Source organism: Gopherus evgoodei, unplaced genomic scaffold (assembly GCF_007399415.2).
Source record: "Gopherus evgoodei ecotype Sinaloan lineage unplaced genomic scaffold, rGopEvg1_v1.p scaffold_39_arrow_ctg1, whole genome shotgun sequence".
Lineage (NCBI taxonomy): Eukaryota > Metazoa > Chordata > Testudines > Testudinidae > Gopherus > Gopherus evgoodei.
In genome coordinates, this window is record NW_022060060.1 from 200,431 (window position 1) to 214,505 (window position 14,075).

Genomic DNA, 14,075 nt, shown 5'->3' on the forward strand with positions numbered 1-14,075 from the left:
CAGGTCTGGCCCATTGCGGCTCCCGCCGGGCACGGATTGCTGCTCCGGGCCAACGGGAGCTGCTGGAAGTGGCAGTCAGTAAGTCCCTTGGCCCATGCCGCTTCCCACAGCCCCCATTGGCCTGGAGCAGCAATCCGTGGCCAGTGGGAGCCGCGATTGGCCGGACCTGCAGATGGGACAGGTAACACACCATCCTGGCCTGGCCCGCTGGGGGCTTTCTGTACACAAGCAGCGACCTCTGTTTGAGAAACCCTGTTATAGTCCAATGTCTTTGGTGGCAATTCGGCGGGAATCCTCTGGATGGCCCTGGCTATCACAGCTCTGGGGAAATGCTTTGGGCAACTTCTTAACTTCTGCTGGGCTTATGAGCATCATCACTAATGAGCGAGTTTCCCATCAAGATTGACTCAGCAGTGATCAATGAATGAGAATCAAGAGTCTATTATCAATTCCAATCATTTATCACTGAGAAATCAATAATCAGGGATTGGCTATTTCTGGTCAGTACCTAGTGATCTGTAATTAATGCTGAGTAGCCATTAATCTGCAATTGATTATCAATAATCAATTCTCACAGATCAGTAATGAATGTTAATCAAGGATCAAGCATCAACCATTAATAAGCTACTAGTAATTATTAACTGACCATAATCATTTATCCATAATCAGCAATGAATGATCAATGACCAAAAAGGAATGATCACTAATTAAGAAGCCAGAACAAATGTTCAAGGACCAATGAGCGTCAATCACTAACCACTCAGCCATGATCACTAAGGATCCGTAGTGGGGCCAGATGCACAAAGGGCCATAGCAGCCTGTGAAGCCGGTTCTGTGGTGGGGACACGGTGCTGGGACCTGGAACCAGAAGCAGAATCGGCTTAGACAGCCGTGTCTCCCCAGGGAGTTGGTGTGCGGCACCCGCTGGGCAGTGGCCATTCCTGAGGCAGTTTGACAAGGCCGGTGTCTCTGTCTGGAATTGAGCTCCAGCTCAACGCAGAGACTCTGGCAGGATGCAGGCGTGACTGGACCAGGTCCATGGCCCGGGCTACACAGCAGGACAGGCTAGATGGTCCCAAAGGACCCTTCTGGCCTTGCTCTTCCAGCGTAGGATGCTGCCCATGAGAGCAACGCCGGGTCCAACGGCACTGGCCGAACCACTCTGCTCTCTGTGTCCCACAGGTGCGGTGAGTGCCCGGCTCTGGGCTCCTAGGAGGTGTACAGCATTGCTTCATCCTCTTCATTCCCTCCCTCCATCATCAGCCCTCCCAGGCTCCTGCCCTCTCTCCAGACCCCTGGAGGGACAAAGTTCCACAGCAACTCAGAGGGCACGACAACGGCCACTGAAGGGTCTGAACTTTGCAGAGCCCAGAGCAGGGAGGGCAGAGTCCTTCCCTGGACGTCCCCAAGGGCAGCCCATGCTGGAACTTGAACTCAGCCCCATTCCCCTCCATCCTCCAACCCCATCCCATGGCAAGGACTGGATTTCCTTGTGCGCGTGTGTGTGCGTGCGTGCACACGCATCTGTGTCCCAAGTTCTGGTCAACCTGGAATCTGTCAATGGCGAAGAGTCTCATTGGCTCCTTTCTTTAACTTGCAACTTACACAGGAATTTTGAGTTTGATCCAGAATAAAATGAGTTCAAAACTGGTAGCTGCATTTCAGGATGGGTTTTGGGAGATTTTACCAAGGAGAATGTAAGCCACAGGTATCTATCTACACAACTGTCCATCCTCATACATACACATCTTTCTTTCTTTCTTTCTTTCTTTCTTTCTTTCTTTCTTTCTTTCTTTCTTTCTTTCTTTCTCATGCATGCCACCCTATCTGACCAATGGCTTTCTCTGCCCCAGAGATCTCCCCTTCCTGCCCACCCGTCCCAGCCTGTATAGGCTGAGGGACGAGGCCCCAGTTCTCTGGGTTTGTAGCTAGACCCCTATCTCCCATTGGGGCCAGTTCAGCGGGCACCTGTCATTTTATTCCCCATGCCCGGAAGCACCCCTACAGACATGACATGCCCCTCTGGAGGGCATCAGGGGTCCCTGAAAGTCCGGGATGGAGGTTATGAATGAGATGGAGCCTGATTTGTTTATGTATTTATGTATTTATTTATTTATTTATTGTCACTCAGTGCACACAATAAAAGTCACAGACACATACCACCCACAAAAATCCCAGTGAAAAGCTAAATATGCAACATACAGCATGACAGACACAACTCTGGCTATGGTCCTGCCCCAGGGCGGGGGGCTGGCTGGCACAGGGGGTGGGGAAGGGAAGTGAGGCCTTTCCTCTCTAGGGGCGCTGGCTCTGATCCAGCCCCAGAGCAGGGACTGTTGGGCTCAGGAGGGTGGGAAGTGGGAGAGGGGTTGTTTCCTTGCTAGGGGCGCTGGTTCCCTCCATGATACGAGTTGTCCAGTCTTAGCCAAGCTCCGAGCAGCGCAGCATCCCTAGTGGCTGAGGGCTGATTAGGCCATGTGGGGTGAGGTCCTGTCTCCCCCCCGAGGGGTCTCCCAGGGGCACAGCGCTGGTGGGGGGCAGCTGTGGGACTCAGAGTGGTGTCACCAATGGAGCCAGAAGCCCCAAACCCTTGTCTCTGGGCAGATGGGGGCAGCAGCTTCTACACCACGCGCTGGATCACGTTCTTGTACTCGGGGCCACTCGCCTTCTTCAGCTGCACCAGGGTGGAGAAAAACCACTTCACCTGCAGTGGGGCAGAGAGAGGAAGGATGAGAGGGGTCAGTGCTGGGGGGAGCTGCTCTGTCTGTCTGTGTCATTCCTTCCTGCTTTTCTGTCTGTGTCTCATTCATTCAGTCTCTGTCTTATTCACCCATTCTCCTTTCTCCTTCATTCCTCTCTTCTTTCTTTCCCCTCCACGCTGCCCTCTACTGTGCTAAAGGCGTTAATTCCTTCGTTCCTACCTTCGTTCTCTCTCTCACCTTGAACAGGGTCACGGTTGCGCTGTAGCACACGCTCAAGAGGAAGAGGGTGATGAAGACCGAGATGCTTGACCAGAGTCCATCCAGCTCCTCATCCTCGTCCTCGCTGCAAAACTCACCAGACACGATCACCTCTGTTGAGGAGAGAGAAAGAGACATCAGCTCGGACTCAGCCACTGTGACAGAGAGAGCTCGGACTGTGTGTCCAGCACCAACCTGCCTATCCCCTTCTCTATCCATCCTTCCATCCCTCCCCCATTCCCGCTCCAGACACATCCAGCCATCCATCCTCACACACCCCTCCACCAATCCATCCACGACCACACACCCCTCCACCCATCCGTTTCTAGATACAACCATCCATCCATGACCACACACCTTTCCACCCATCCATTTCTAGATACAACCATCCATCTATCCCCCCACACCCCTCCATCCATCCGTCCATCCATGACCAAACACCCCTCCATCTATCCATCTCTACATATAACCATCCATCCATCCCCACACATCCCTCCACCCATCCATCCATGACCACACACCCCTCCACACATCCATTTCTAGATACAACCATCCCTCTATCCATCTGGCCATCCATGACCACACACCCCTCCACCCATCCGTTTCTAGATACAACCATCCATCCATGACCACACATCCCTCCACCCATCCATTTCTAGATACAACCATCCATCTATCCCTCCACACCCCTCCCTCCATCCATCCATCCATGACCAAACACCCCTCCATCTATCCATCTCTAGATGTAACTATCCATCCATCCCCACAAATCACTCCACCCATCCATCCATGACCACACACCCCTCCACACATCCATTTCTAGATACAACCATCCCTCCATCCATCTGTCCATCCATGACCACACACCCCTCCATCTATCCATTTCTGGATATCATCCATCCATCCCTACACACCTCTCCACCCATCTATCTCTAGACACAACCCTCCATTCATCAAACCATCCATTACACACATCTTCATTTGCTCTTTCCCTTTGCACACCCTCTCTCTCCCTCCATTCCCACAAGAGGTGGCTCAGGATCCCTTAGAGGGTAAATTCATAGGTGTGTGTGAGGTGCCAGGATGCGACCACAACAGAGGAGCCCGCTAAAGACCAGGATGGCTGGATTTCACACTTGTACCTCTATGACACTGGTCCCAATGTACCTAAACACTCCGGAGTCACTTCTGATGGAACACAGCAACCTCTGGGGCTGTTTATTTGGGGCTCCCTTGGGTGGCACTGGGACGGTGGCATCTAGTGGCTGTTTATAGAGGTGGTCTCTCAGCCAGCACTGAGATGTGCCCCCTTTGGGGTGGCACACAGGGGCTGTTTAGATAGGGACCCTTTGCCTAAATGCCAAGCTGTAGCTGGCATGGGGTGTGCTGATCACTGTTGCTTTGATGAACGGAGTCATGAGTAATTTAATGATTGGGAGGCTCATGTTTATCTCTCAGAGGAAAGATGGTGCCCCCTGTATCACAGCACCCCTAGCATAGCAGTGGGGGCATTGAGGTCAGCTCTGACTGTGAGGGGAGATCACCCCATACTGAGCCCACTCCAGGTGTGCATGGCTTCTGGGTGATGCAGGCCTCACTCCCCAGGTAAAGGGGGCTCCGAGGATTTGGTTGGAGTTGGTAGCTGCTTCTTAGACGTGGGAGAGGTATCCCCATATAAACTGACTCCCGCATACCCCACCCCTGAGTCAAACGTATCCCAGTGCCGGGGGAGGGGTCCGTGAATAACCAGACGCCATGTTCCACCCCAGAGAGGACACAACTCAGCACAGGGTGAGAGATTCTGTAACACCTGTCCCAGAGACAGCTGCATCTTAGAGCTGGCTGCGAGTGGAGGGAGAACAGGCTGTGTGGCTGCCTCTGGGTGCATGTCTGTGTCTCTCTGTGTTGTGTGTCTCTCTGTGTGTACAAACACGACAGCTCAGGTGGGAGGGTCCCTGGGTCATGCCATGTTACAGGTGTGTCCATCTGTACCAGATCTCTCTCTCTCTCTCTCTCTTTCTCAGCAACCCCCCCCCACTCCCTTACTGTGTGTGCCCCTGCGCTGCCCCAGGAGAACAGCATCCGGCGAAGTGAGTATTCACCCAGGAAAGCTCACGCTCCAATATGTCTGTTAGTCTGTAAGGTGCCACAGGACTCTCTGTTGCTTTTACAGCCCTAACACTGCCGCTGCTGCTACCCACCCTTTGGCACCACGTGCTGAGCGCTGGGCTTGGCACTGGTGTGGTCAAGCCCTGCGCTCGCCCATCCAGCCCTGAAGCTGACACACACACACGGGTGCATGTGGGTGCCCTGTTGGGGCTACGTAGGAGATGGGGCTCATGTGCAGGGCCATAGATGAGTCTGCCTCCTCTGTCCCACCCCCATGTCACCAGCCCTAGTGAGACTTTAGGTGAGTCCCTGCTTAGCGTCTGCTCCAGGTAACAGCCCTACTAGTGCTGCTGCTTTGCGAGCACTGGGTGCCAGAAGCTGATCCCTGGTGTGGGGTGTTTGCTGTCTGTTGCACTATGACCCCCTCCTCAGCTACCACAGAGGGTTGGGGTGGAGGGAGACACTTTAGTTTCTCAGCTAGCTAGGGAGGTGTATGTAGGGGTCAGGGAATTTGAGTTGCCCTCCCTCCACTGATTCTGTCTCAAAATTCTCCCTGCTCCTCTCTGGAGTGGGATGGGATGTGGGGTAAATGTTGACCCTGACACGGCGCCCCTCTGGGCATGCACAGGTTTGAGCCTAGAGGGCCTTGTCTCAGTGGGATCCTAGAGATTGCTTAGCCATCCACCCATCCATCCTTCCTCATCCATAAACATCCATATATCCCCATATCTTCCATCCATCCCTCCTGATCTGTACCATCCATCCATCCTTCCTCATCCATAAACATCCATCCATCCCTATATCTTCCATCCATCCTTCCTGATCTGTGCCATCCATCCATCCTTCCTCATCCATAAACATCCATCCATCCCTATATCTTCCATCCATCCCTCCTGATCTGTACCATCCATCCATCCTTCCTCATCCATAAACACCCATCCATCCCTATATCTTCCATCCATCCCTCCTGATCTGTACCATCCATCCATCCTTCCTCATCCATAAACATCCATCCATCCCTATATCTTCCATCCATCCCTCCTGATCTGTACCATCCATCCATCCATCCATCCTTCATCATCCATAAACACCCATCCATCCCTATATCTTCCATCCATCCCTCCTGATCTGTACCATTCGTCCATCCTTCCTCATCCATAAACATTCATCCATCCCTATATCTTCCATCCATCCTTCCTGATCTGTACCATCCATCCATCCTTCCTCATCCATAAACACCCATCCATCCCTATATCTTCCATCCATCCCTCCTGATCTGTACCATCCATCCATCCTTCCTCATCCATAAACATCCATCCATCCCTGTATCTTCCATCCATCCCTCCTGATCTGTACCATCCATCTGTCCTTCCTCATCCATAAACATCCATCTAACCCTATATCTGTATCTTCCACCATCCATACGGTTCTGTACCCACCCATCCATTCTTGTTTCTAACCATCCATCCAATGTGCAGTCTATTATTCAATCCGTCCATCCTCATCCCTCACCGTTCACCCAGGCAAGCCCATCTATCTATCTATCTATCTATCTATCTATCTATCTATCTATCTATCTATCTATCTATCTATCTATCTATCTATCTATCTATCTATCTATCTATCTATCTATCTATCTATCTATCCTTTTCAGTATACATCCACCCCATCCCTCTATCACCATCAGTACTCATTGACTCTCATCCATCCATTGCCATCTATCCTTTCCCAAACATGCGTAGTCAGCCATTATATTTAGCCATCCTTTCATCCTCATCTCTCACTCACTCACTATGTGTAACAACCCCTTCATCCAGGCACCTGTCCATCCCCATCGGTACCAATCCAGTGCCATATGTGACTACCAATCCACCACCGTTCATGTATACATCCATTCATCCCCATCTCCACCCATCCATCTATCACACTCCATCCATTTATTCATCCATCACTCCTTCAGAAAGTGTGCCCATCCAACATTCGCCAATCATCCATCTATACCCCCCAACACACCCCTATATCCATCCATCCACCCTTCTGCAGATCCCCAGGGATTTTTTCTATCCCTTGACATCTATTTATCCATTGGCATCCACCCTCTTTGAACCATCCAACCATGAGTCCCTGTGTACAGTGCAGTCTTGTAGCAGGCACACTGGGTGGGACACGCAGGACATCTGGATTCTGTTTCTAGCTCTGTCATTGACATGCTCGGTAATTGTGGGCAGGACTCTCCCCCTTCTGGTACCTCTGTTCTCTTCCTCCTCTTTCTCTATTTAGGCTGTGAGAAGGACTGTCTCCTGCTGTCTGTGCTGTGCCCATCCCAACAGGGTACTGGTCTCAGTTGGGGATATAGGGGTTAATTTAATCCAAATAATGATCTCCCTATTTCTCTCTTGCTGCTTGTGATATCTCAGTGTATTTGTCCTGCCATCTGAAGTATGTATCCATTTAATCATCTCTCTGAACACCTGGCCTTCCAACTGAGATTGGCTTGAATGTGTCTGTTCCTCTGCAGTATGTCTGTAACTGTGCATCTACCCCCTTCTCCATCCCTGTTTCCATGGCGTGTATGTACTTGTGCATGTATTCATCCTTCCTTACACGGCATGGACCCACATATCTACCCATCCTTCCTTACATGGCATGGACCCACATATCTACCTATCCTTCCTTCCATGGCATGGACCCATATATCTACCCGTCCTTCCTTCCACGGCATAGGCCCACATATCTATCCATCCTTCCTTTCGTGGCATGGACCCACATATCTACCCATCCTTCCTTCCGTGGCAACTACTCATATTTCCTTTCATGGCATCAACCCATGTATCTCCCCATCCATCCATGGTATATATGTATCCACCCATACAGGATCTGGGAATTGGCATCCCCAGCCTTTTAGCATCTCAGTTTCTCCCAGCCTGCAACCTGGGACCTCGTCCACCTTGGGCGACTCGCAGATTTCACCCAGTCACACCACAAGAAGGAGACCTGGGTGTGAGCTCAGACTAGTTCCATTTATTCACTTGTTGTCATGCAGGGCACAGAGATTATTTACAGGAAGCTGTACTGGACAGTGTTAGCAGTGGGCTGGGAGGAGCCTTCTTCATTTACCAGAGATTTTGCTGATGCTGCGTTGGGTGAACTTCAATGAGAGGGCTTCGTGGGTGATCATGCAGGTGTAGGTGTCCCCGCTGTTCCAGCTGGCCTTGCTGACTTTCAGCTTGCTGTAGAGGAAGAAGTTCGAGTCGCTGGCTCCATCCTTCATGGGCGGGGTGGTGATGTAGTTGGTCTCCTTTTCACCTTCATGGTTCTTCATCCACTGCACCGAGATGTCCTCGGGGAAGAAGCCCCGCACCAGGCAGGTGACACTGACAGAGTCTCCTTTGCTGCTCAGCTCTTCACTGTGGGGGTGCAGGAGGTAGACGCCCGGGGCGGAGTGCTTGCCTTCAGTGAGTGGGGATGGAGGACAGAGATGAGCCATGCACATTACTCATCTGGGGCAGATGGGGAGAAGGATGGTGTGTGTGTGTATGTGTGTGTGTGTGGGAGTAGGAAGATCCCCTCTCTCTTCCAGGATGGAGAGGCTGGGGACTGGGAGCTGGTATCTCTGGAGCACAACGTGAGGGTGGGGATTTGGGGATGCAAAAGGACTCAGGGGCCAGGATCCCAGGTTGTTGGGGGTTGGGGCTTCCCCATAAGGAGCATCCCTCCATGCTGAGTCCTGGGACTGAGTCTCTCCCCTTAGAGACCCTCCTCTCCTCTTACCTGGCTTCTTGGAGATCGATTTGATGAGGGGCGAGATCAGGTCCGAGTGCTCCACTTTGCAAGTGAAGGTCTCGCCGGCCTCCCAGTCCCGGGTGAAGATGGGCATGGAGCTGGAGGCGGTGAAGGTGTTGTTGAACTGCTCAGTGAGGGTCAGGGGATCAGGGATAATGGACCCTGGCTTCTCCCGGGACCAGACCACCTGGAGGCCGGAGTCGCTAGGCAGGTTGACCACCAGGCAGGTGAGCATGGGGCTCTGGGCCACGTACAGGGCGGCAGGAGATGGGGGCACCAGGAAGACCTGGATGTTGCTGGGAGATGTTGTTTCTTCTGGGGACAGGAGAGTCCAGGTCAGCTGCTAGGCCTGGTCTCCCCTGCCAAGCCCATCCCAGTCTCCCCTCACTCCCTGTCCTCTACAGAGCCCATCCCAGTCTCCTCTCACACCCTGTCTTCTACAAAGCCCATCCCAGTCTCACATGTTCCCCTCCCCCCTCCATCCCTTCCTGTGTCCCCCTCGCCTCTCCAGACAGCCCGTCCCTGCTCAGCGTCACCTTCGCACTTGCGGGCGTGGGCCTGCTTTTTGCTCCCAGTGCCCGGGTGGGACACCTGGCAGGTGTACGTCTTGCCCTCCAGCCACACATCCTGGGAGACGCTGGCATTGCTGCGGGTGATGAAGGTGCGGCCGTCGGCGTCCTTCTTGGCAGGGGCAGTGTCCCCGTGAAGTAACCCGGGCTCGCCGTTAACCAGCCATTCCACCTTCAAAGGCTCAGGGTAGAAGCCGGAGATGAAGCAGAGCAGCTGGATGGCACCTGGCTTGGTGGTGCAGGAGGAGTGGAGGACGTGCACCTCGGGGGCTTGGGGCTCAGCAGGGATGGGCTCTGGGAGAAGGGTGATGGGTTAGTTGCTGTACAGATCACTCCTGAGTCGCCTCCCCCCTGGCTCCCTGCTGCATGGCGCCCCCTGCTGAGCCCTCCCCGCTCCCTGCAGCACGGCGCCCCCTGCTGAACCCCCGACTCCCTGCAGCACAGCGCCCCCCACTGAGCCCTCCCCGCTCCCTGGTGCACAGCACCCCCTGATGAGCCCTCCCCGCTCCCTGCTGCAAAGCGCCCCCTGCCGAGCTCTCCCTGCTCCCTGCAGCACAGCGCCTCCTGCTGAGCCCTCCCCACTCCCTGCAGCACAGCGCCCCCTGCTGAGCCCTCCCCACTCCCTGCTGCACAACGCCCCCTGCTGAGCCCTCCCTGCTCCCTGCAGCACAGCGCCCCCTGCTGAGCCCTCCCTGCTCCCTGCAGCACAGCGCCCCCTGCTGAGCCCCTGGCTCCCTGCAGCACAGCGCCCCCTGCTGAGCCCCCCGCTCCCTGCAGCACAGCGCCCCCTGCTGAGCCCCCGGTTCCCTGCAGCACAGCGCCCCCTGCTGAGCCCCCCGCTCCCTGCAGCACAGCGCCCCCTGCTGAGCCCCCCGCTCCCTGCAGCACAGCGCCCCCTGCTGAGCCCCCTGCTCCCTGCAGCATAGCGCCCCCTATTGAGTCCCCAGCCCTGCTATCTGCACCCAACACCATCTACCTGTCCCCATTCCCTCCCATCGCTCTGTGGTGTCTCTCTCCACCCACCCACCCCTGCGACTCCACTGGCTCACAGCACTAGCAGGCTCCCATCCTCTCTCCCTGCAGCAGTCACCAGAGCAGGGTCCTGCGAGACCCCCCAGCCCTTCCCACCCCCCTCCCTCCCCAGGCCGCGCCGCGCTTTCCCTACTTGGGATTTCCTTGGAGATGCTGGAGCGGGTGGGCTGGTGCTCTACGGTGCATTGATAGGTGTTAGACTCCCAGCTGCTGGCCGGGACGGTGACCTGGCTGCTGAGCGAGTAGAGGCTGCTGGAAGGTTGCAGCACGGAGGGATAGGTCCTCACGCCCGAGGAGCCGACATTTGGGCTCCATGTCACGGTGACCGGCTCGGGGAAGTAGCCTTTGGCCAGGCAGCCGAAGGTGACCTGGGAGGTGGTGACATCGCTGGTGCAGGAGGTTAGGGGGAAGACAGACGGGGCCGTGGCACTAACTGCAAAGGGAGAGAGAGCGAGGCCATAAGACACAGCCCCACTGAGCCCTGCCCCACTCTGTGCAGACCAGGCCCTAGATTGACACTGGGGCCAGCACTCAATGCCGGGGGAGAATGCCCCTAGTGAGCCCCACGCTGCTCCATTCTCACAGCACAGTTTGGGGTGAGACTGTTGACAGCTGCAAGGTCTTAGTAATGTCTGTGCTGCCACCCGTCTTCCAGGTTGTGTCACAGACTGAGCAGGATCAGGGCCCCCAGTTCTCTTGGTGCTAAATAGACCCTGTTGTACTAGCGATTTTAGCTTGGGAACGAATATTAAATGTTATATTCTCATTAGCCTTCTAGGTGGTAACAACAATGGCCACTGCTGGCTCGTAAGCATTTCTATGGCTCAAACACACGTGGTTAGATATCCTCAGAAAGACTGGGACTGTCAATTGAACCCGGGACATATGGACCTTTGGGTTAGAGTTCGGGTTATAATTATACGTGGGGAGGAGGATTAAGGGTTAGCGGTTAGGGTCAGGTGCTGGGGGTAAGGGCTATAGGTTGCAAAGATGGAATTATGGGCGATGGTTTAATGGTTTGGGTCAATATTTAATGTGTTGTGATTGTATTTCTAGAAAATTTTGCAGCCATTCAAACTTCAAATACCAACCAGTTCTGCTGCCATTTCCCAGAGGGAGTTAGTGAGACTCTTGGGTCCTACCCCAAGGGTCAGTTTGCGACAATGACTCATATTTCTGAGGCTGGGATGCTTGATACCCAACTGGAGACACAGAAACCCTAGTGCTCAGAGAGTCAAGGTGGGAGGTTCGGGTTAGAGCTGGGGTTATGGTTAGGGGTATAATTGGTTGTTAGTACTTGTATCACAGTGGTCTAGAAAACCCAGTCTAGGATTAGGTCTCATTGTGCCAGGAACTTTACAGAGAAATAACAATGAGGACTCTACTGATCCCAGGACCATTGCAGCCTGTGCAATCTAAAGTCAGAGTTTGGGGGATAAGGTTGGGACGTTGGGGTTAGGGGTTGGGTTTGAAGAGAGGGTCAGAGTTGGGGGTCAGAGTTAGGGAGGAGGGCTGTGGTTAAGGATGAAGATTGGACTCTAGGGAAAGGATGAGGATTAGGGTGTTGAGGTGAAGGAATGGGTGCATCTGTCGAGGTTAAGATGCTGGGGTTAGGGTCATGGTTAGGGAGCTAGGACAGAGTTGGGGGTCTAAGTAGTTGGGTTTAAGGTTTGGTTTAGGGTCATAGTTCTGGGGTTAGGGTAAAAAACCTTCCCTCCCCCAAACTCAGTAGTCGACTGGTTATCACCATCCCTAGCTCACGACCTTTCTAGCCAGGTTCCCACTCAAGAAACCACTCAGATTCGAACCAATTGGGATGAAGATTTTCTGGACACTTTCCCAAACTCTGTGGGAGAAATCTCCCAAGAATTCCAGCTGCCTCACTTTCTAGATGCCCAAAGCCGAAGCGCCTTTGGGAGCAGTTACCGGGGTCTGCATCTCCAGTGGGCTTTAGCCGGAGACGTCAGAGCTTGTCCCCCGGAAAGGAAGCCCAACGCGTCTCCAGCTGAGTGCGCTGCAAAAACGGAGCCATCTCAACTCAAAGGCCAAGTTAGGAAGTTGACCCCTGAGCTGTTGCCTCTGAGCTGCCAGTTACGTCCAGCCCCAGGCAGCCGAGCTCACAGCTAGCTGTGTTGGGAATCCCCCGGCCCGGCTCTCAGCATGAAGCGTGAGCGCAGAGCTGGTGGAAGGAGGCAGGGCCGGCTCAGGGAGACGCGTTCCTGCACTCGGTGAGTTCAGGGGTTACCTCTGACAAAGGACATGCCAAAGGGGAAATTTGTGCCTCAGTTTAGAAAGATTTTGTTTGCAAATATTTATTACTGGGCTAAAGATAGGAGACAATAAAATCCCCTTAAAAGTATTCAGCTATTCCCCTGATTGTCTAGTTGCAGCCCCCCAACTCTGAGCACCCCACGTCTGCAAATGGCCCTCAGTCCTGACCCACAGCCTCTGCTAGCCAAGACCTGGGGTCCCCCCCCACTCAGCCGGTTTCCCCATTACCGATGTGCAGCCCCTGCTAGCCCAGTCCTGGCCTCCCCCACTCAGCTCTGCCAGTGCCCCCCACTCCCAAACCACAGCCCCTGCCAGCCCAGCCCTGCCCCCTCCAGCCCTGACGGAGCCCGTCACTCCCAACCTGCAGCCCCCTGATACCCACCACAGCCCTGGCTCCCCCACACCTCCCCCACAGCTCTGCTGGTGCCCTTCCCTCCCAAACTTTAGCCTCCTGCTAGCCCAGCCCTGGGCTGCCCCCAACTTTGCTGATGGCCCTCACTCCTGACCCACAGCCCTCTGCTAGCCCAGCCCTTCCACCCCTCTGTCCTACCGGTGCCCCTCACTCCCGACCTGCATACCCTGCTAGCCCAGCCCTGCTCCCCAGCCCTGCCAGTGCCCCTTACTCCCGACCCACAGCCCCTGCTAGCCCATCCCTGTCCCTCCCAGCTCTGCTGGTGCCCCTCATTCTTGACCCACAGCCCTCTGCTAGCCCAGCCCTGCCCCCTCCAGCTCTGCCATTGCCCCTCACTCCCAACCTGCAGCCCTCTGCTAGCCCAGCCCTGCCCCCTCCAGCTCTGCTGTTGCCCCTCACTCCCGACCCACAGCCCTCTACTAGCCCAGCCCTGCGCTTCCCTGCAGCTCTGCTGGGGCCCCTCACTTCTGACCTGCATCCCCTGCTAGCCCAGCCTTGGGCTCACCTGCAGCCCTGCCAGTGCCCCTCACGCCTTATGTGCAGCCCCCTGCTAGCCCAGCCCTGCCCTGCCCCCTGCCCTCTGCCAGTGCCCCTCACTCCTGACCCGCAGCCCCTGCTAGCCCAGTCCTGGCCCCCTCCGCCCTACCGGTGCCCCTCACTCCCAACTTGCATCCTGTGTTAGCCCATCCCTGCCCCCCCCAGCTCTGCCAGTGCCCCTCACTCCTCACCCGCAGACCTCTGCTAGCCCAGCCCTGCCCCCACCCAGCTCTCCTGGGGCCCCTCACTCCCGACCTCCTGATGTGCAGCCCCCTGCTAGTTCAGCTCTGGACCCCTTTCAAAGCTGTTATCACAGCTTATAAGTGGAGTGTGAGAAAAGCACCTCTGTTCCCCCATCTCTGCCTGGGGGCAAGGGCACAGCCTGGCCTGTGTTACCCACCT

General features: G+C 54.9%; 1 gene segment (V, D, J or C); it reads right to left on the bottom strand.

Moving 5' to 3' along the window:
• Positions 1–2,620: 2,620 nt before the first annotated feature.
• LOC115642205 lies at positions 2,621–10,768 on the bottom strand. The segment is given in 6 exon segments: positions 2,621–2,704; positions 2,940–3,073; positions 8,187–8,519; positions 8,841–9,167; positions 9,389–9,715; positions 10,741–10,768. Coding segments are annotated over 6 exon segments (1,233 nt in total).
• Positions 10,769–14,075: the final 3,307 nt, after the last annotated feature.